The 21,197-nt window shown below is 53.9% G+C and overlaps 2 protein-coding genes and 1 long non-coding RNA gene across 13 annotated transcripts; 1 reads left to right on the plus strand and 2 right to left on the minus strand.

Moving 5' to 3' along the window:
* Positions 1–282: 282 nt before the first annotated feature.
* Positions 283–14,553, plus strand: LOC147371472 (uncharacterized). The gene is made up of 2 exons (XR_015163527.1): positions 283–414; positions 14,485–14,553. It is a non-coding gene; the product is annotated as an uncharacterized LOC147371472 (long non-coding RNA).
* HOXC5 (homeobox C5) lies at positions 2,539–6,723 on the minus strand. Its single transcript, XM_086398997.1, has 2 exons — positions 4,333–6,723; positions 2,539–3,635 (listed from the first exon to the last, which is right to left on the minus strand). Exons 1-2 carry the CDS (start codon positions 4,784–4,786, stop codon positions 3,421–3,423), a joined length of 669 nt encoding a protein of 222 aa, XP_086255123.1. The 5' UTR covers positions 4,787–6,723; the 3' UTR covers positions 2,539–3,420.
* HOXC6 (homeobox C6) lies at positions 7,150–20,889 on the minus strand. Of its 11 annotated transcripts, XM_086398994.1 has the most exons (4): positions 18,249–18,347; positions 15,365–15,438; positions 9,051–9,276; positions 7,150–8,325 (listed from the first exon to the last, which is right to left on the minus strand). In XM_086398994.1, the coding sequence occupies exons 3-4, from the start codon at positions 9,202–9,204 to the stop codon at positions 8,018–8,020; spliced, it is 462 nt and encodes a 153-aa protein (XP_086255120.1). In that variant the 5' UTR covers positions 9,205–9,276; positions 15,365–15,438; positions 18,249–18,347; the 3' UTR covers positions 7,150–8,017. The 11 variants fall into 11 exon arrangements, with proteins under 11 accessions (XP_086255120.1, XP_086255119.1, XP_086255117.1 ...); XM_086398993.1 differs by lacking the exons at positions 15,365–15,438; positions 18,249–18,347 and adding an exon at positions 20,320–20,889 and having other exon boundaries at positions 9,051–9,396; XM_086398991.1 differs by lacking the exons at positions 15,365–15,438; positions 18,249–18,347 and adding an exon at positions 20,320–20,882 and having other exon boundaries at positions 7,150–8,349.
* Between the last annotated feature and the right edge of the window lie 308 nt (positions 20,890–21,197).

Genomic DNA, 21,197 nt, shown 5'->3' on the forward strand with positions numbered 1-21,197 from the left:
AATATATTGTGGGTTTGTCAGCTCTCCCTACACCATAAAACTTGGTTTAATGACATCACGTGGTCCCCCAAGAGCCACTCACGGGCTTGCCTTCAGGCCATTCACATAAATAACCTCCAAAAGTTTCAAACTCCTAAATTCACATAGAAGCCATGCGTATTTCTCTAATGCTCAGTTACACTAAAAAGCCCTTTTGCTGCTCCTTTGCCCCACCCCCACACACCCCTTGCAGGGTGGGGAGGGGGGGGAGGAGTGGATCCTTATTTATTTATTTACTTACTTACTTATTTCCATAAGGACCTGTCGCCTTCAAGGTCGTGTTGATATTTTTCTTCCTCCTATTTTTTTTTTCCTCCTCTATCCTCTAATTGTTCAGAGTGGGCCGTGTACCCCTCTTCCCACTCCCCCGGGAAGGTAAGTCATGTTTCTTCCCCTTATTTCTCGCTGCCAGAGGGGGTGGGTTCCAGGGTGGAGTGGAGAAGCAGGCTCCGTGGTCTCTGGTCAGACCCAGAAGCCCCTCCATTAAACTCCCCCAGAGCAATGCCAAACTCTAGTACTTGAAGATCGTTCTAGGAGGCTGGCTGGTAGGGGAACCACCCCAGACTCCAACGCGGAGGCCTCTGCTAGCGGTGAAAGCAGGGGTCTGGGCTGCAACCACTCCCAGTGCACGGGAGTAGATTTGTAGCCTCTGTCTAAGTTATGGTCGCTGATGCCGCTGAAGCAGAGGCTGGGGCCTGGGCGCAGGCCTGCAGACTGTGACAGAGGGTGGAAAACTGGCTGGCACGGCTCTGGCTACCCAAGTCCTCCAGCTCCTCCAGGGAAAGAGGCCCAAACCCTGTGGGGAGAAGGCATCTGTGCACCCTGCTCAGCAGGTCTGTCACACTGCCTCCACCCCTGGTTTTCCCCCTGGGGTGGTGCATCCCTCCCCCCACCCCCGCCCCCGCCGCCAATGGGGAGGAAGCACAGAGCCTGTTCCCTGGCAGTCAGGGAGGCTGGGGTGGGTGGTGGTGGGTGCCACGGCCTCTTTCTTAGTTAACTGTTACCCACTGGAGACGCCAGTGCTTCTCCATGCTTCACTGCTCGCCCAATAGTTTTACTCAGCATGGAGAAAAAATTAAAATGACTCCCTGAAGAAAATCACACATTTTATTTGAGAGGAAGGGGGCTTGAGAGAGATGAATTGGTGCTGGGCTGGGTTGACTGCTATGAGCTAATGGAAGAGAGACATTACGGGTGCCCTAACCTGGTGAGTGCTCTGAGAAGACGAAGGGTGTAGCCAGGGGTGTAGTTCAAGAAACTTGTGTAAGACCTCCTGTGTGTTAGGAGTGAGGCAAGGCTTTTGGATCTTTCAAAAAAAATAAATAAAAGACAGACTGGCAGCTTAAGCAGTAGGATGCAGAGAAGTCCATCCTTATAATAAATCCAAGTAGCATCAGCGTTAATAATCATAAATATTCCCCTTCCCCCTCCCCAGATCCTCTCTGCTCCCTCTCCCTCTTGGCTGCTGGAACAGCCTCGGAGCCCAGCTCCCGAACTGGCCCCCGCCCCCCAGTGTGGGGGGCCTAGGCTTGGCTCCAGGAAATTACCCCGTCGTGGGAGGCAGGAGAGGAAATGCAGTAAAGTTTTATGGACCCTTCCCACATTTGTTTCTCCCGTAAAGTGCTTCTTTCCTTCATCCCATCCCAGGAGCCTGGGGCAGAGCTGTTCTGGGCCTAGGCCAGCCTCAGGCACCACCTGAATTCTCTGCATTTCCCCCTTCTCTTTAGCTCCCCCTCCCCCTCCACACAAAATCTCTGAGACTGAGATAAATGATGGCGGGCCAACAGACGCGACTCAGGCACTGGTCTACGCAGCTCCTTTCCCAGCTAATTGTCTGCATAGCCCTAGGCTCTAGGAGGTGGGGAAGACAATCTGAACTTTTCCGGCCAGGCAGGTACAAACTGCAGGTTGCCCCACTGCTCCCCCCGCCCCAACAAAGGTCACACACTTCCTCCTGCAGTGCCCCTCTACCAGGCAGTACCAGCTCTTTCTGAGCATTGTCTGGGGGACCAAACAGGCCCCTAGACTGAGAGTTCAACCCTTCCTCTATGTCCAGTGAGACCCCTCAGAGACCACCTAGCCTTGAGAGAGCTCTTCAAAGGCCCAGGAGGGCCTGAGTCTGAGCACCTCAGAGCCATGGATCCCTGGTCCCTGCAGATTAGCTCTGGCATGCAGTGCGTGCGGCGGCCAGTCTAGAGGCCTCAGATTTACCCAGTCAGGGTTGGAGTGGGTACAGAGGCCTGAATGCTTGGGACAGCCACAGCACAGGAAAAGGCAGTAGAGACGGTCTGGGTGCCCTCCCCTTCCCCAAGAGGTTCTTCTTGGAGCCAGGGTTAGGAAAGGAGCTCAGTTTCACCTGCCTCTATTCAATGCTCCTAGACTCTCCTAAAATTCTTTTGAAGGAGCCCTTGAAGGCTGTGGGCCTTCCCCAACACCCCGCAGCCCATTTAGACACTTTTCCCAATACATGCCCCCCAAACAGAGAGGAGCCACTGTATCTTTCGTCCTGTTCTCTGTCTTTATTTGATATGACAAAATATAGTTTCAGGAAAGATGTGGAGTTAATAAATAGTTTGACAATAGCGATGGGCAGAAGGACACCGAAAGTCGTGGCAAGGACTACTGGGCAGCCAGGAGCCTCTAGAACCTTTGTGGGGTCTAGTAGCAGGGAACCCCAATGGTTGAGCTAGCTAGCGGTCTGAGGCTGGGGGCCTGAGAGGACATGCAGAGAGCGCAGGCTGGACAGGTTTCCAGGTTTTGGGGTTGGGGGGGGCGCAGGTTTAGAGAGCATAGGGCAACCGAGGGGGCCCTAGGCAGACAGCCATCTCCCCCTTTCATATGCAGATCATTTAAAAAATGAGCATCGAGTTGAGTGGCTACAAAGAAGCACCCCGAGATGGTGCCGGGCTTTGCCAAGCACAACCATGCTCTCACCAAGCCGGCAGCCCGCCTGGCCCGCCTAAGCCCGAACAAAGGAGAGGGCGAGGCCGCAGGGTCCGGGCGTGGGGCCTGCCGCGGCGGCAGGGCCCACCTGAACCCCGGCGGCCCACGCTGGGGCAGGAATTCTGAGAGGCGGCCCAAGCCAGGTTCGCTCAGCACCAGCTCCTGTGCCACAGCCGTCTGGGGGTCCCCTGCGGAACTTGTCCCGGACCACGGTGCTGAGCAGAACTGAGGGGAGTCCGGTCGGCGCGGGCAGCCCCGCGGGAACCTGGGGTCGGTAGGGATGCGCAATGCCAAGGGAAAGAGCTTTTGTCTGAGGTGGGGAACCGGCGCTCCAGCCCCCGTTCTTGCCCCCAAGATATCTAGAGAGGAAAAACCGACAGGGAAAGGCGCGGGACCGAAGCGGGCTCGGGGTGCTCTCGGCGGGCCTCCCCGATGCCTCTAGAGAGCCTCTTTGCTTTTCATTTTGGAATCTTTCTTCCACTTCATCCTGCGGTTCTGGAACCAGATCTTGATCTGTCTCTCGTTGAGACACAAGTTGTTGGCGATCTCTATGCGCCTGCGGCGAGTGAGGTAGCGGTTAAAGTGGAATTCTTTTTCTAGTTCCAGAGTCTGGTAGCGCGTGTAACTGGTTCGGGACCGCTTGCCGTCCGTCTCTGGAATATAAACCCCCCAAGCCAGGAAGGGGTGAATAGCGTGCAGCACCCCAGCGTCCCCATCCCAGCCCCAGGCCCCCACCCGCGGCCAGAGGGAGAAGACGCGAGCTGGGCCGGACAGGCCCGGCGGGCCGCAGGCGGGCCCGGCCCAGCCCAGCCTGGCCCCGGGAGAGGAGCCTCCGCCCAGGCAGGAAACTTTCCGCCGCAGCCTTCACTCAGCAGCCGGAGGGGCTGGGGGTGGGGGGAGAGGGAGACCCAGGCTCGGACCGAACAATAAGCACCCTCGAGATCCGAGCACCGGGGACCCCCCTCCCGCCCCTCCCGAGTCGCTGGAATCCTCCGGAGCCGCAAGCGGCGGGCGAGCCGGCTCCGCAGGGGAGGGAGGAGGGACCGCGGGGGGATCCCCGCTCTGGAGCCCCGCGCTCCTCACCCTTCAGATCCCTCTATTTTTTTAACTCCCTCCCTCTCCCCCAAAAATTGAATATTGCCTTTTATACACGTTTTGTTCCTATGATCCAATTATGTCGTCGTAAATTTGGGCGCACACAGCCTCTAAGCCTTTTAGTGGACAGTTTTACGAGCCATTGATGCCTGGATCGTAAAATTTATGGCCGCAGGTTTTTTTTCTTTATTTGCCCCGCATGGCCTATAAAACCCAGGCGGACCCGAGCGCGCAAAATGAAGTCCTAAAGTTTACCGTGGCTCATGTGCAGTTTGGTCATCCACGGGTAAATCTGTGGCGCGGCCGGTGGCTGGCTCAGTCCGGCAGGCTGCCCTGTCTGCGCCTGCTCCTCTTTGATCTCCCCACTGCTCTTAGCTCGCTCCTCCAGCGCTGGGCGAGCCGCCTTCTGACTGTACATCCCGGGGTTCAGAGGAGCCGCTTCATCTCTGCCCAGAGCGTGTCCCGGAGCGGCTGCGGCGCTGCAGGCGGGGCGGTCGGGGTGAGCCCGGGGGTTGGCAGCCATGTCTACCCCGTGGAGAGAGTTGGAAGGCGCAGGCGGTGGGAAAGTGATGCTTAAGTCCAATCCGCCGTAGCAATACCTGGATGCCTGCACCTCTGAGGCCGATCCATAGTTCCCACAAGTTTGCATGTTATAGGCAGGGATATTGGGGCTCTGCTTATAGAATGAATTGGCTACGTAGGAGCTCATGGCGGGGAGGGCCCAAAAAAAATTTCTGCACCCTTTTTGATTAAGGGTGATTTGTGACTCTTTGAAGTTGAGGGGTTTTTTGTTCTCCAAAGTGCACAATTTATAGGTGGAGATATCTCTTTCTTTATCCTATGCGCTCTTCCCAAATAAGGGAGCCTTAAATAGAGTCACGTGACTCGAGCGGCCACTCATAAATTTGGCTTGATGACCTCCGGGAGGTTAGTGATGGAAGCCGGCGAAACGCATCTTGATATGTTGGCAAAGCCCAACCAAGGGGGAGAGGGAGTGAGAGAGAGAGAAAAGGAGAGAAGGGGGAGAAAAAAAAAATGGTTCTTGGAATTGGGGGGTAGCCGGGACAACAAGCCCACAGCGACACCTGGTGCCTACTTGGAGGAATTGCATCCTGGCTCGCTGGCTGGCCTTCAGGCCTCTCAGGATTTTCTACCCTGTAGAGGAGAAGCTGGGTGTTGCTGCAATAAACTCCTGAAATGGCCTTTTAAATTGTATTTAATTTTAACTGGAGATAAGCCTTCACCAGGATGCGCAGAGCGTTTTTTGATAACGGATAGCCCCATCCTCCACAACCCCAGGGAGTTTCAATGTTCAAAAATGGCTGAGAAGGGGATTGAGGTAGGAGAGCCCCAACCCAGGCTGGAGGAGCCTTATCTCAGGTTCTCTAAATCAAGGGTCCAGGTCCCTTTCCTTTGAGGCCCCGGAGCCCTGATACCGCTGAGGAGGTGCCTGTCAGACAGAAAATGAACCCAGCCTCTGGAGAGGTAGACAGGATGCCCATGAGGAGTGGTCCTGGGTGGACAGAGCTAGATAGAGGGCTCCTGGGACTAAGATTGCTGGGGACTTTGGGGTAAGCCTGGAGGTAAGGAGCCAGGGGAAGATAGGTAGGCCTTCTCATCACCCCAGGGACTCCAGAGTGACATCAAGGCAATTTTCAATTGTGTGTGTGGGTGGGTGAGTGGCTAGCTGCCTAGGTAAAGAATCAGACATAATGAACTGGAGGACTGCTCTGCATCCCTGTGTATGACCCTCGTGTGGTACCCATGCCAAGTATTTTGAATGGAAAATATATGTTCATTGAGGGCATGGAGAAGCAAAATCCAAGCTTCTACAAATATTATATGAGCAGGGCAAAGGAAAAGGCCTGTTTTGTGCCCTTTGGGGAAAAGGCCTATGAACCAGGCTTTCCAGGGACCTGGGTTCAGAAGGTCCAAGGGAGAGCAATTTCTGAGCGATCTGGAGGTCTCCCAAAGGACCTGGTTGGGGGCAGGAGGGTAGGGGTGGGGGGCGGGCAGGGCAGGCGCCTAGTCTACCTTCACAGCCTGAGACCAGGGCCTTGGCAGCCATTCGGCCCCTTTCCGACCCCCCTCCCCTAGCTCCAAGTCTTATTCTTTCCTGCCTGTCTCTCCCCAGGAAATCTCCGCCCCTGCCAGGGGAAGCCCCCCTTCGCCCCCCCCCCGCTGGTGGAGGCGCTGGAGGGGGCGCTGGCGGGGATCTGGAAGGTCTGGAAAACTCTGGCGGATTTTTTTCCTCCGGGAGACCCCCTCAATACCTCACCCCCTACATCCACTCAGGTTTCTCTGGCTGGGCTTAGGAAAGACGGCCTGAGCTGGGGAAGGGCTAGGGTCTGGCTGCGCTCTTCACTGGCCTAGTTTGAGGGGAGAAGAAACAGTAAGGAAAAGACGGGCTGGAGAAGTAAGGAAGAAGGAATTTGGTCCCGGCCACGTCAGGAGTCCCAGAGCAGGCGAGAGATCAGTTTCCAGGCTTTCTTTTCCGAGATGTCCTTGAATCGCTCAGGCCCTGCAGAAGGGCTCAGATCCCGGCGGTCTTCTTCCCCTCGGCTCTCCGCCTCCGCCACGTTTCGCAAGAATCCTGGCGCGGGCCGGGGGCTGCCCTGCTAGCTCCGGCGCCTCCCTCCCTACTCCGAGGAGTGGGCGGGGGCGACCTGGGGCCTGGATGATGCAGCCTTTCTGGCCTTTGGGGGTCCGGGGTTCAGAAGCCGAGGACCCCAAACTACCAAAGACAGGAAGAAAGGCCTGTGTGGGGCCGGAGACCAATGCGGCCAACCCGGGGTCCCACTCTACCCCCAACCAAACCCATGCGGCCTTTTTTTTTTTTTTTTTTTTTTTGCGGTTTGAGTGCGTTGCTCTGCGTGGGGAGCCCAGAGAGGCCTCCCAGCCCCCAGTGCGACCCCCGGGAGAACCGCAAGGCCGGGATCGGTGCCGGGCCGGGCCAGGCGCGTGCAGGGGGCCGGGGGCTCGCAGGCGGCGGGCAGACGCGGGAGCGCTCAGAGCCTGCTCCAACTTTAAGCCTGAGGCCGGCGGGCGAGCGAAGTAACAGAAATCCCGATATAAACTTTTAAAAATAATATCAGTTTTATTAAATATTCGAGAACGGATCCAGAGGTCGGATTTATACAGGAAGGTAACACGAGGGAATTTTTTTAATTTGTTTTTTTTTCTCCTACTGGCTAAACAAACGTCGCTCACTTTTTTTTTCTTTTCGTAATTTTCCCTCTCTTTTTTTTCCCTTTTTAAGATTGGATTGGAACACGGACGGTGCTAAACATAAATATAAATACAGAGACCACAAATACAGCTAAAAATATTCACACAGAAACGGTCACAGTTTGTAATATGCCATAATGACCCCCAGGATTCTTTAAATACAATTCGCCTGGGCTGGGCATTTGCTGGGGCAGAGGGGCCGGGCGGGGGCTGCGGGGAGGCCCTGGGGGCTGCTGTGGGGCCCGGACGCGCCCTCCTCGGGCCTCCCGCCCTCCCCGGCTGCCAGGCCGGGCCCTGAGGCCCGGGAGCAGAGGCCCCCGGGGCCCGGGAGCCAGCTTTCTGCACGGGGGCGGGGATGGGGGGCGCCGAGGGGGTGGGAGGCCAAGTCCTCGTTTGGAGGGAGATCTGTGGAGTCTAAAGCGAGGTTCAGGGACGAGCCCCAAGGCCTGGGCGGGGGAAGGGGCCTGCAGACGAGCCGAGAACGAGCTAGCGAGGGAGCGAGGAGGAGGAGGCGCCTGGTGAAAAGAGTTTGTGCGGTGAGGGAGGGGGGCGTCCAGAGTTGACTTTTCAGGTCCATATTTGACTCCCTAATTTTGTCTCAGGGAGTCCAAACACATCAATTGTGCCAGTGATAAATATAGAGTGTGTGATTAGGAGGGTATTGGGGGGAGCGAGGGAGCAGGAGAAAGAGGGGTGGCAGGGACAGTCCTGGTCACTCTTTCTGCTTCTCCTCTTCTGTCTCTTCCCGCTTTTCCTCTTTTCCGCCCAGGCTGTCAGCCGCGGCCCCTCCGCCGCCCCCTGAGAGCGTGGACGTGAGATTAGACTCTTTTTTCCACTTCATCCGGCGGTTCTGGAACCAGATTTTGATCTGTCGCTCGGTCAGGCAGAGCGCGTTGGCGATCTCGATGCGCCGGCGCCGCGTTAGGTAGCGGTTGAAGTGAAATTCCTTCTCCAGTTCCAGCGTCTGGTACCTCGAGTAGATCTGGCGACCGCGCCTCCGGTCCGCTCCATAGCCGACCCCTAGAGATCCGGGCACAAAACACACTACAAACAATCAGCAAGGCATCCTCTGCAGATGATCTAGCCTAGCACAGCCCTGACCCTCCCAACTTGGCCAGCACTCACGGGCCCCTCCGGCTCCAGCCTTCTCCCCTCTGCTGTCCCCACCCCCACTGGGGGTACAGCCAGGATCCTAAGCTCATTCAGTCCCCCCCCCCTCCCCGGTTGGTAGGTGTGTCCCAAAGAAAGGTGTGTGGGGGGTGGGGGGACAGAACCAAGCAGGAAGCTGTAAACTAAAAGCTGATTTTTCAGAAAAATCTCAAAACACTGGGGATGAGGCCCCATTTCTCAAGGTCTGGGCTCCCCCATCTCCCCAAGCGCCCTAGCCCCTGGGAAACTTCTCCCCACTTCTCTGTCCCATTCTCCCCCCACTCCCTTCTCCTCAGTCTGACTCGACTTTGGGGGCTCCCCCACCCCCTCCCCTCATCCCCTGCCCTGTTCCTGCCCCCTCAACTCGCCTTAGAGCCCTCCAATCCGTCAGGGGCCGAGGGGGCCAGGCCCCTGCAAGCAAGCAGGAGGCGAGCAGAGGGGGCAGAAGAGGGGGCCCTGTCTCGGCGTCGGCGAGGAGACGAGCGTGATTGTTTTTATGGGGCCATAAAAAACTCTCTCCGCCCGTTCTTCTAGGGAAGCCGGTCATAAAGCCAGTTCAGTTTATTTAATTTATATCTCGGAGCTGTAAAACTCACCACTGTGCGAATTCATTCGCTGCATCCAGGGGTAAATCTGGATACTGGCTTTCTGGTCCTGGGGCGCAGTCCTGCCCTGCTCAGAACTAAAATCCTGAGCGATTGAGGTCTGTGTGTTATGTCCTAAGGTGTTTTGTCTGCAGTTTGAGAGCATGTCTTTCTCCTGGTAAAAGGAATTAGATCCATAGTCATACGGCCCTCGGCTGGAACTGAACACGACATTCTCCTGTGGCGAATAAAAGGGAGTCGAGTAGATCCGGTTCTGAGCCACGGCCGCTCCATAGGTCGAGAAATGCCTCACTGGATCATAGGCGGTGGAATTGAGGGCGACGTTGGGGAGGACGTCCTGGCCCCCGGCGAGGTGGCAGGATAAGGAAGGGTTAGTGAAGTAGGAATTCATCCCTTTGCCTTTACCTGGTCGGGCTATGATTTCTTTAATATTTATTTCTGTCTCCAGTTTGTACTCGGAACTAGATGGTTATAGGGACGGCTCCAATCCAGGACAGACAAAATGACAAAGTCAGCTGACCCCCTCCTAGCCAATCGCAAGCCAGATGTCAAGAAGGGGGAAAAAAATCGCTTCTGCTTCTGTTGATTCCCTAGTTGAGACTAAGTGTGTGCTTTGAAAGTAAGACTTGGATTTCTTTTAAAAATATATATGTAAGAGAACTGATTTGAAGGTGAAGGAAGGGTGAATGTCCTCTAGTAGGGCCTTGAGGCCCAGAAAAGGAGAGTTGCACTCCCAGGAAATCTCTCAGCCCCAGCTAACTTTGCTGTGCTGTGGCCACAGGAGAAATCTCTGTATTTTCAATTTGATTTCATCTTTTATATCTGCCCTCTTCTAAAATTACACTTTGATTTCTCCATAGGAGGAACTCCTTCCCAGCTCAGGGGGTTCCCCAGAAATCTTACAGGAAATCTGGTTTGATACTCCAAGGAGCGAGTTCCCATCTTTAAACCAGTCTATTTTTACCCGAATAATTTTTTTTAAAATCAAGAATGGAAAGAAATTGCATAAGACATGGTGTTTAGAGGAAGTAGAGTATGTCTGAGAGTTGGGGGTGGCGGGGGGCATGTGGGGAACCCCTAAGTCTAAAGAGGGAATGCTGAGTCTTCAGGGTGCAGTGGCAGAGCTGAGGTGTGCAAAGGAGCCATGCATCTGCTTCCTCTCTCTCCTAGCCCTCCTCTCCCTCCTCCTGCTCAGGAACCCCTTTTGGGGGAAACTCTTACAGCATTTTTGCCTAAAAGGGAAAATTTATTTTAAAATACAATAGGAAAGGAAGAGAAAGAAGTAAAAGGTGGGAGAGAGAGAAAAAAAGGAAGAAAGGAAGAAGAAAGAACTCTGAGAGTCTTTCTAGACACATCAACTCCTGTTTATGTTGGTGAGAATTTATGATTTGGAGCCAGCCAGGGCCGTTGGGGTAATTCACATAGCATCCAGCCAAAGAGAGAAAGCTGGTGGGGCTCTGATGGACACAGAGACAGAGCGTCTTGCAGCCTCAAGCCCCTGCCCAGGGCAGAAACCCCTGCCCCTCTTGGACGCTGTCCTGCCAAGGGAAATGCCCCTGGACCTGAGCTCTGGGGCTTGGAGATTCCAGCCAAGGTTTCCTGGGGCGCTCTCTCCCAAGGGCCAGCCACACCTGGTGGGGCCAGGCCTCTCAGCAACTCCCTACCCCCATTTTCTTCCCACCTGGGGGCTGAGAAAAAGGAAGAGAAGGTTAGGAAAAGGCAGCTGAGTCCGAGGCTTCTGAGGAGCCGCAGTGGGCGAACGGAAACAGCGGAAGGTGTGCAGATGGGCTTTTTCCTCCTGATTAATCCAAACTTCTTTTGATATTGTAACATAGGCCGAAAATGCTCTGAGTTGACAAAGTGGGGGGTGGTGGGGCAAGCGAAGGGAACAGTGGCAGATCATATTTTCCCCTCACCATTTTGGGGAGGGGGAGAACTGGCTATAACAAGAACCCGGATGTCGCCGGATTTTATGATCTTTTCCTTCTGTGTAACAAAGCGGAGTAATCAATGGGTAGCAATAAAGCCATAAACGGGACTACACTGGGAAAAAAACTCGTTTATTCATCTTCTGTAACGTTAAGGTTTCCCTGGAGTGTCGCTAGGGGGGAAAAATAAAGTTTTGAACCCAAAAGCAGACAGTATGTAGGAGCTGATGGAGACAACATGTTAGTTAATACATGAACCTCGTAACGGGATGTAAGAGTCTTCCTGCGAGACAATTTGTGTTGGCTTTTAAAAATACAGCCCCAGTCCTTCAGAGAGGAGAGAAATGTGTTGGTGTTTAGAAGGGCAGGGGGAAGGCCCCTATAATTATAAAGGCTCCCTCTCCTGGACCATACTTTCCTCTCCCCAAGGAAATGAATGTGAAGTGTAGAGGAGGATTCTTAAAATAAGAAAGAAATTTTGAGATGAGTTGTCTCTTTTGGGGTGTCATGGCAGGTACACAAACAGACACCAGCATGAGCTGCTTTTCGCTCTAGAATCCAGCTGTCCTCGAATTCATGGCATGCCTGGGCAGGGGTTTCCAACAGCTGGCTGGGGCTCCAGGCCCCCTGGAGGGCAAGAGGGAGAGGGAAAGAGAAGTGGGGAGGGGATGGAAGGAAGGCTGAGGGGGCTGAACTAAGGAACAAGTCAGTGCCCCCCTGGACACCAGTAGCCGCTCTCTGAGTTCCCAGTCTCAATTCTGCCCTAAGGACAGCAGTGTTACACGAAGAACAGGCCGGAAGAGAGAGTAAATTCCCTCCCCACCCCCCCTTCAGAGAGAGATTGCTAGAGGGATAAATCATGTCAGTGATATTTCCTTCAAGATATTAAATTGTTGCAATGTACAACAAATTGAATGATGGAAGATAGGATGTCTTAATGAGGTTTCGCTTTCAATGACTGTTGATTTTCTATGTATTTTAAAATCTCTTTTATGGGTAGGTGGGGGAAGGAAGGACCTTGGAAGAAAGAAGGGGCTTCTGGGGAAGCATGCGCTGCAGCTCCCCAGCAAGGATGCCTGGGTTTGTTTTCTTGAGCCCCTTCTAAACCAAGTGTGGAGAGGAAAAGGGTGCCTAAGTTGGGGAGAGTCCCCTTTGGGGCCTAAAGGCAGTGGGCGCAGGGGGTGGGCGCCCTGAGGAGCAGAATGTAAGTCTCAGCCCCGGAAAGTTAAGTGTTTTATTACATCCCTAAACAGAGGGCAGAGACGGAAAGGTCTCGCCAATTTATAATGAACAGGAACCAGCTGCTGGGGGTGGGGGGAGGCAGAAATGCTGGAAGAGGGGAGAAGGGGAAGCAGAAATACAAATAAATTCTGCCACTGCTTAAAGACTTTCGGCAAAATTAGTTTCTAACACACTTTTCCCCCATCACCTTTCGTTCCTCAGGAAAGAAGCCTTTTTCCTTCAGTTAGATCTTTAATTATGCAGCTGAAATTTGCTGGAAGGATTCGCTCCAAGGGGGGAGAACAAGTCAGATGAGCCGAATCTTCCCTCCCTTGGATTATATTTTCCTTTTCTCATTTCATGTTCATTTTATTTTTTTGGCAAAAGAACGACTGTCTATGGGGGGAAAGCTGGGACTTGGGTTTTTCTAAATATATTTATATTTTCCTGTTAAATTTGTCTGAAAACAATTATGGAAACTCATCAGCAGAAGCAAGAACAGATGTTTTATTAAAACTGCAGTTGAGCTCTTGTAAATATGCACAAGTCCTGGGAAGGAGGGGGGAGAACTAGTTCTTTGTTTCTATAAAACAAGCCTAGAGAAATCAGAGAACACCCCCTCATCAGGCCCATTGGTCTCCGACTTGCTCTGCCCCTTCGGCCTCTGGAATAGGGAGGGGGGTTGGCGGCAAGAACGGATTTTCGCTTTCGGAGCTGGAATCAGTGGATTCAAAAACAGAATTCAAAAAATACAGAAAAGGAATAAAGGGGGAAAGTTGCGGCTCCCTGTCTCAGCAACCAAAACACATGCTTTTCATGAACACTAATTATAGGAGAGAACTCATTGTAGGTGCCCTGAGCCTAAATGGGGGGCAGTCATTGGTCGGGAGTCCCCAAGGGTTGCATTGGAGGCTGGACACTGGAGGGTTTCCCAGGGCAAGTGTTAAGGCTCCTATTCCAGCCTTATCCTGCTCCAGACTGGGGGTTGGGGGCCTGTGTATCTCTGAACTGGGGAGAGGGTGGCTGGGTCTGGCTTCTGGCCCTGGAGAGGTTCATGGGTGGGTTCATGAAAGGTTCACCTTGCCTGCCTTTGCTTTCCACTCTGCTCTGGGAAATATATTAATTAATTCTAGGGGAAGAGTATGTGAAGTGAGAGGCATGAGATCTGGAATTTTTATTTGGGGCCAGTCTTCTCCAGAGGTCCTGGTTAGTTTGTGTTCTCCCAGTCTTCTCTCTCTCCCCAGATCCCCCAACTCTGCGCCGCTGTCTGTGACTCACCCAGCCTCACACACAGATACATACACACTCCATTCCTGGCTGCCGGCGCCAACTGCAGCCCGGCGCCTCCGAAGGCTGCTCAGGGACGCGGGCACTGGAGCCGCAGGACTCAGCAGTCGGCCTGAACGCCTGGCTGCCTGGAAGCCCCTACAGCTGCCCAGCCCACCCCCTGGATCCTTGACTTCCAGGGCGGGAGAGGAGCGGTTGCCCCACTGGCCCCTTTTGTGCCACTGGGCGAGGGCTGAAATCCCTCTTGCAGAGAAAGCTGAGTTTCAATAATTGTTCAGCTCACCTCACAATAGCACTGTTTGGTTAAGGCTTTGCTGTTCTAGAGTGATTGCTCAGTTGGCCCGACTGGCTTATGATAGGATTTTTTTTATTTAAAAATTAAAAAAATAAATCCTACTCCAAATGCCTAGTGTTTTGTGTAAGAGATCCTTTGATCTCCACAGAATGCAGAGTAAAAGGCTTGCAAAGAGTTTCCTAGTCCGTCAGAGAACCTGAACGCAGGGAACTGGGTCTGCTTGGGGATACCCCAGCATAGCTGACCCAAGGAGCCCCCAGCTTCTCAAAGATCCAGTGGGGAAACTGTCTGAGCTCATACCTCTCCACACATGTGTTGTACTGCAAAAAAGAATGCTCTTTCTCCTTTCAAAGTTGAGGCATGGAGACACTTGGAGAAAAGTGAAATTTGACACACCCAGCCCGGAAATGGATCCCATTTGGGGGTGCTGATATTCTGGGGACAGGGCCCAGGCTGGCCAGCTGAATGGAGTTGGGGGGCAGCAGGGAGGCGGGATAGAGGAAAAGGCCAGATGGGGCATGTCAAGCTCCTGAGAACTGCCCCAAACACCTCAGAGGCCTGGGCTTTTGAGCTGAGAGGTTGAGAGGCTACCCAAGCTGCTTTTGCTTTATTTGCAATTAAACAGAGAAGAAAGGTACCTGGAGGGGCTCAGCTAACTCACATCATATTTTCTCTTCTCTCCCTCTCTTTCCAGATTTCTGCCTGACCTTTCTTTACCACCACTCCACTTAATGCTACTACCATCAGCAGACACACACTCCCACAACGGAATTTGTTTGGCTTCTCTGGCTGAAGGTTAAGAAGTACAGTAGGTCTTCAACATCTCTATCCCATCGCACTCAACCCTGAGCCCATTTGGGCCCCCTTTGGAAGAAATCATTTCTGGCTTTAGGGGCCTGGCCCCCAAGCCTCCCACCTCTGTCCCAAGCAGCTGAGTATCAACTGAGGAGGGGGCATACAGAAAGCCTTCAGACATAGTGTCTCATCCCCATTGGGAATGGGGAGGGAATTCAGATCCTGAGTGACATTTCAGGGAGGGAAAGCAAATAGTCCTGTTTGGCCCAGGAGGGAAAATTAAAATCCAGAACACTCAGAATATTTTTTGGCCTCCAGAATGAAAACAAAGGATCCCCAATTTTCTGGCTTTTCTTATATCCCTCCATGCAGAGTACTGCTTGGATCCATTTTGGAAGTTTTGAGAATTGTAAAATTCAAGAACAAGAACGCGGCATTTATGACGTCACAGTGAGTTGTCATGAGGAAATTGTAAATGTCATAAAAGTTACTACATACAGCAGGAGTTTTGTGTGTGGGTTCCCTGCCTCCCCTCACTTCCTCTCCCCCCACCTGTCTCCTTCTTCTTCCCCTGGTCTAAGTTTTCCCACTTGAAAATAAAATATTATTAAAGTTCTGGAACAATAAGCCAACAAGAAACACTGTCCTCATTTCCCTATAAATAATTTGATCCTTTATTGTTTGCAGATATGAAAGAACCATTTAATCTGTGCTGGCGAAAAGAGGGAGAGAGATGGGGAGGGGGGAATTAATTTCAGAAATGAGAGAATATTACTTACTTCGATAATACTCTTTCAGATTTGATAGCCAGGAGCAAAATTAGAGGCGAACAGCGGCCTCTCCGACTCTACACCTGGCGAGATTGGAGATTTATAGGATCTTTAGTGAAGGGGCAATTTAATTTTGTAGGATTTGCTTAAATTCACTGCTATTTTGGGGGGCTGAGGAGAAGGGAGGGTGATGGGGAGAGCGACATGCTTTATCTAGCTTTATGAATCCGCCAACATTAGCCTGATTTAAAACCCAACAACCTGTGTCTCAGGGAAAACTCCTGCAGAAAGGAGTGGGGTGAGGGGGATTCGGCTTTCTCAAGGAGTGTGGCCCCCTTAACCGAGCAGTTGCCAGGGGAAAGGAAAAAAAGCTGGAGGCCAGGGGAGGGCTGTTCTGTCTCTCCACCACCAGGACACCCGGAGGTTTATGGTATCTCCATAATTCCCCCGACCCTATAAACAGCTGCCCTATTTTAGGACGATTTCTGCTTCCTCCCCTCGGAAAGGGAGAGCGAGGGAGGTGGGAATGGCGGGAGCGGGGTGCCGGAAAGGGGAGGGAGTTCAGGATAGCGCCGCACTTTGTTCTCCTGGGTGAGTTTGCTGTTTGGCGGGTTTCTGACGCAGGGTGGCAGCAGACAAAACAAGTAAACAACTCACAGACACAATAAACAGGGGCGGCTGCAGCGCCGTGGCAGAGGCCGTGGGCCGTGATGAGGGGCACACTTTGGGGGTAATGTCATCCTGGCACTCGGGGCCGCCAAGGCCTAAAAGCTCAAGGCTGCCCTTGGTGCGAGAGAAGATGGGAAAGAGCTGCACGCCTCGCACCCGCGGCAAGTCTGGACAGGAGATTCTGGGGAGGAACCTGATCACCTAGGGAGTGGAGTTAAACCCCCGCCAGCTCCTCTCCCATCCTTACTTTCTTTCCTGGGGGTTTTAATGGACATTTATACCCCAGCCTCTGTCTTTCCTTGGCCCCAGAAGGGAGAAAGAAGGCTGGTTAATTCTCAGCCCTGGCTCACACTCAGTGCTCTAGGCCCACTGGCAGTCAGACCAAGCTTCAGCTATCTCTACGGCTTGGGTAGCAGACATGATTAAAATAAAGTTCCACCAGTAACCAGATCTAGGTTTCTGGGGAACTTTGAGATCCCCTAGTCGGCTCCACATATGACACAGGCAAAGCTGAGACCCCGTCAGCAACCAGAGCGAGCAGGAGTGGGGAGATAGGCATTCACCGCACCCTCATCCGTCTGGCTGGCTTTCTCCAGCGGCCTCTCCAGGCACCTTAGTCCGTCCACAGCCGCCCCAGATCATTGCCCAGAGGCCACCTTATTAACCACTCCAATCTTCTCTGCCGCCTCAGTGAGGCTTCGAACACCAGGGCCCAGCGACTGCTCAAAACTGCTCACAGGCATGCCTCACCGACCAAAGTTTCCCACCGAACTCACTTTCAGCACAACTGGGCTCGCCTGCTCAAACAATCCTGAGTTGGGGAAGTCTGCAGGGAGGTGTGGAGAGGAAGCAGAAGGAAGTCAATCTTTCCCCAGCCCAGCTGCTTGGACAGCGAAGGCAATAAGGTCTAAGAAAACCTTTGTGGCATCTCTTGGTTACTGATACCCGCATACTCCGATTCCAGCACGAACACATTTTCAGCAGAGCACGCACAGAGGGCACCCAGTGCCTCCTTGAGCCTAAGCCCATCTAGTGAGGGCTAACAAAATTTCGCACGCACATAAAATGGTGTTTGAGCGCATATAGGCATGGTAATACACAATTAACCACTGAGGAAACATGAGTCTGTATATATTCGTGCAGAAGTCTGCGCCCGTACATTTGAGCCTCTATCTAATAAACGTATAAAGCTACCAAGCCTGGTTTCGGAACATAACAGCCAACCCAACAAGGCCGCCTTCTCCAAACAAGGTCGCATTCTTCGTGGGGATCACAACTGTCAGACCAGGGGGAGAAAGGGTTTGCTCTGCCCATTTCTCCTTAGCTAGGAGCTGGCGCGTGAAATACAGCCCGTGGCAGGACTGACAAAGCCCCGTAAGGGACAGGCCTGAGGTACCCAAAGAGTGGACTCAGTGGAGACTGCTGGGGGCCCTGGGCTCAAGGGAGTGTCACCAGACCCTGACCCATGGATTCAGGGCTTCTGCACAGCCTTAGCTCTGGGTGTGCAGAGTCCTTGAGCCCGATTCTATTCTCAGCTGCTCTGGCTATTATTAGATAATCACAGGAGTGTCCTCCTGCTCTTAGGACCTTGTCCACAGGGAATTTGGCCTGCAAGGAGGGTGAGGGTTGCCACGGGTGGCCCCTTTTGTGCTTCTGTTTGAGTGCCATCGAGGGAGAGAAAGAAAGGAAGGAAAATTGAAAGTAAGGAGGGAAGGAAGGGGCTGGCGTTTGGGGCTGGGTTTTTCCCCTGGCCAGACTAGAAAATGGAAAACTAGGGCCAGTCACTGCGGCTAGACTGTCTCTGCATCCCTCTGGGTCCTGAGGAGAGTCTAGGGGTGAAATGAGTGGGAGCCTGCAGGACCATAGCCAACAAGGGACAGAAAATCAATGTATAAAAATAATATATAAGGACATTTCAGGATGGTGCTACTAACCCGACAACCACCAACCCTACCACTGTGAAATCTCACTAACCACTTTCTTTCGGTTAGATCCCTGTAGGCCGAAGGTGATACCCCAGCCTAGCCCAGGCCCACCCCTCCAAAGGGAGGGGGCCCCCTCTAGTATTCCAGGTGAACCCCACTGGCCCGAGTGGCCTTCTCCGGAAACTGTTGTCCTGGGGGGGGGGCGGTGAACAAAGACTTGTCCCCCTCCCCCAGTCAGTGCGGCCATCTGCTGGGGCGGGGGCAGACAAAATACAGCGAAAGAGAAATAGAGGCCTCACCGATCGGCGGTTCCCAGAATACGCCAGGAGAAAAGCTCCCATTTTCAGGCCTCCGGGGCCCCTCCACTGGCCCACGGTACTCCCCTCGCCCTTTGCAGGTCGCACGGACTCGGGGTCTGAGCGGCCGCGGCCTGGCTCCCCGGGGCGTCAGCCCCAGGGCCGCGCCGGGGCGGCGAAAGAGCGCGCGGCAGCCGGAGCGGGCGGCGGGCTGGGCCCATTTGGGGAGAGCCAAGCGCTTTTCTCGATCGTAAACAAGGAACGCGAAATTAGCCCCTCGGCAGACGCCTCTGCCGACACACACAAGTCCTATTGCGGGGGGGGGCGGGGGGGAAGGGGGAGAGAAAATGCCATTTCTTCCCCCGGGAGAATACCTCCCAGGCCTTTATGTCGGCTGCGAAAGGGGAATTTTGGGGGGGCAAGAGAGGAAGGGAAGGGGATTGTGGGGGGAGGGGAGGGAAGATTCACCGTCAACTCGGGCCCAAGGGGTTTGATTTGAATGCAGTCGAACTATATTTTTAAAAATTTGATAAAACAGGTTATCCCCCCCCCCTACCCCCCAGGCGACTAGTCTGGGTTTAAACAGGAAATCGAGGAGTGGTCCCCTCCCCCACTCGGGCTTGGCGCAGAAGCCCAGTCGCGCGTTTGGGAGAGGATGGGGGGGGGGGGGGCGTGCTCCTGGCTCGGGCTGAAGGGGACTCTGGCCCCCAGACTCTCGGATCTCTCTCTAGAAGTATGCACCCTCCCCTCCCCCAGCTCTGGGGTGTGTCTGCCTTGGGTGTGTAAGCGAGTGTGTGTGCGTTGCCCTTTATAAACAGAAGCTCACACATATAGGGGCCGCCTCGGACCCAGGCCAGGGAGCAGGGCGGGGTCATATATCAAGCTGCAACACATTCAGGGCCACGTACATTTGGAAGAAATTAAGCCACTGTGTTATGAAACCATATGTGTTGGGTTAAGACTATACAACACGCCATTAGCACCAATTATTAGGAAGATCCCCAGCGCCCAGGACCCTCCGGGCCGCCCAATTCTGAGTCCCGACCCCGTAAGTCAGTCGTGCCCCAGCCGTGCATTGAGACCTCACTACCTCTGCTCATTCAGGAGGCCCTGCCGGCGAGGCCTGGTCACTGTCCCCACCCATTCTAGGGCCTCTTCAATTCCCACCTCCGCCCCAGACAGGGCAGATCACAGCCCAGAGCAGCCAGGCTACGCCGGTGAAGCAGTCCAGTTGGTATCCTGGGTGGGGTGGCCGCGGTTGGGGGTGGAGAACGCCGGGCCGGGGATGGGGGGAGAAAAAGCAGATTGGCCCCCATTCTCCAAGCACAAGATGGCTTTTGAGTACGGAGTCCCCCACCCCCACCCATCCATCCGCAGTGCAGAGCACCTCCCATCTTTCCATCCGCTCGAGTGGGGGTGGAAGCAGGGGGTGGGCAGACGCTCTCCCCTCCGCTGACGCGCACCAGCCACCAGCCTCCCCCCTAATTGCCAATTAACAGGCCCCGCCGCCCGCCTAGCTGCGCTCTCTTCCTGCTCCGCGGCCAGGCCCTGGGCCCGCACTGCGCATGTGTGAGGTCTAGCGGTCGCGCTCTCCGGGAGGGAGGGGGCTGCGGAGCAGGGAGGGGGCACTGGAAAGTTTGTTTGGGGGTTGGGGGGCTGACTCTGCTCGGAGGGCATTGGTTACAGCTTACAGGTTCTCTCTTCTGCCCTGGATTTTGAGCTCCCGAGCCCTCTCTGTCCCAGTCCCGTTAGCCAAAAGGCCGCAGATCTATAACAGGTAAGGACAAGGTCTGCGCACTAGACCCCGGCCTTGAGCCCCACGCAGTCCTCTGGCCCCCCGACCCCCAACTTCAGCGTACAGTGACATAAAGACAACATACTTCCCCCACTACCATATTCCAGTTTAACCCAATTTCTCCCCCACCCCCACTTTTCCTTCCCATAATTGCCACGCGCCCACCCTCTCGCCCCCTCTCCTTTCTAACCAAGACAAGCCGCTGCTGTCCTTATCTTGAAACCGCCACCCAGCTACGGACCATTAGTTACATATTTGAACCAATAAGGAAACACTTACCGGGCGCTGCTGTCACTCTCCCTCTCCCTCTCTCTCTCTGCCTCTCTCTCCCACTCTCTCTTTCTCGTCTTTGCTCATTCTGTGCCGCTGCCGAGCCTGTCTCAGCTCCACATACATATATATGTATATATATATACTTTATAGAAATTTAAAATAAAAAAGAATAGTCCCAATAATTAAAAAAGCCAAATAAAATTAAGGAGAGATGCAAGAAGGGGGCAGGAGGGAGAGCTTAGGAGAGGGGAGGGGCGGAGGCATCTGCAGCTCCCTATCTCAACTCCTGTTCCCGCATTCCTCCTGCCCCTTGGGGGGCTAGAGGGTCGGGAAGGGAGAGAGGGGTGCCCTCTACTCCAGCCTCTCCCCCCACCCCCCTCCTCAGGTGCTCCCAGCTTCCGGCAACTCCAGCTGGGAGGAAGAAAATTAAATGAGGGGAGAAAATAATTATTAATCAGATTAATAAAAAAAAAAATACTAGTAATGAAGGGAGCGCCCAGCGCAGGTTTCCCTGGCAATGGTTAGGCTCTTACAGGGAGGACTGTTCTGCGGAGCGCTCCGAACGGACAAACCACAATAAAAAGTTCACGTTCATGGATGGAATCCACATGACTTCTTGTGGCCAATCCAACTTGTGAGTCGATCGTAAACTTTTATTACTCAGCTGTAAATTTTCTGCAAACAACCGGGAATGCGATGCATTTGTGTAGCGTGTGCAAATGGGCGCCGCGGTCGCCATGTTTACCCAATTCTCTCGGAGAGGGAGCATCCCCCGACCCCCCACCCCACCCCCACCCACCGCCCACTCCCCACGGGCCGGGTTGCTCCTGGCTAGCGCGGAAGGGCGAAGGGGGGACCTGACAGGAGACAAGGAAGGATTCTGG

Source organism: Bos grunniens, chromosome 5 (assembly GCF_055505025.1).
Source record: "Bos grunniens cultivar Pamir isolate PY7600 chromosome 5, Bosgru_T2T1.0, whole genome shotgun sequence".
In the NCBI taxonomy this organism is placed as follows: Eukaryota; Metazoa; Chordata; class Mammalia; order Artiodactyla; family Bovidae; genus Bos; species Bos grunniens.

Bases quoted from the DNA above. Each gene is read 5' to 3' on its own strand.
- HOXC6 (XM_086398984.1), bottom strand. From the start codon at position 9,450: ATGAATTCCTACTTCACTAACCCTTCCTTATCCTGCCACCTCGCCGGG. The intron at 8,350-9,050 runs GTGAGTTTTACA...GATTGTTTGTAG, and splicing joins GCGAATGAATTCGCACAGTG to TGTGTTTTGTGCCCGGATCT.
- HOXC5 (XM_086398997.1), bottom strand. From the start codon at position 4,786: ATGAGCTCCTACGTAGCCAATTCATTCTATAAGCAGAGCCCCAATATC. The intron at 3,636-4,332 runs GTAAACTTTAGG...TTTATATTCCAG, and splicing joins CAAACTGCACATGAGCCACG to AGACGGACGGCAAGCGGTCC.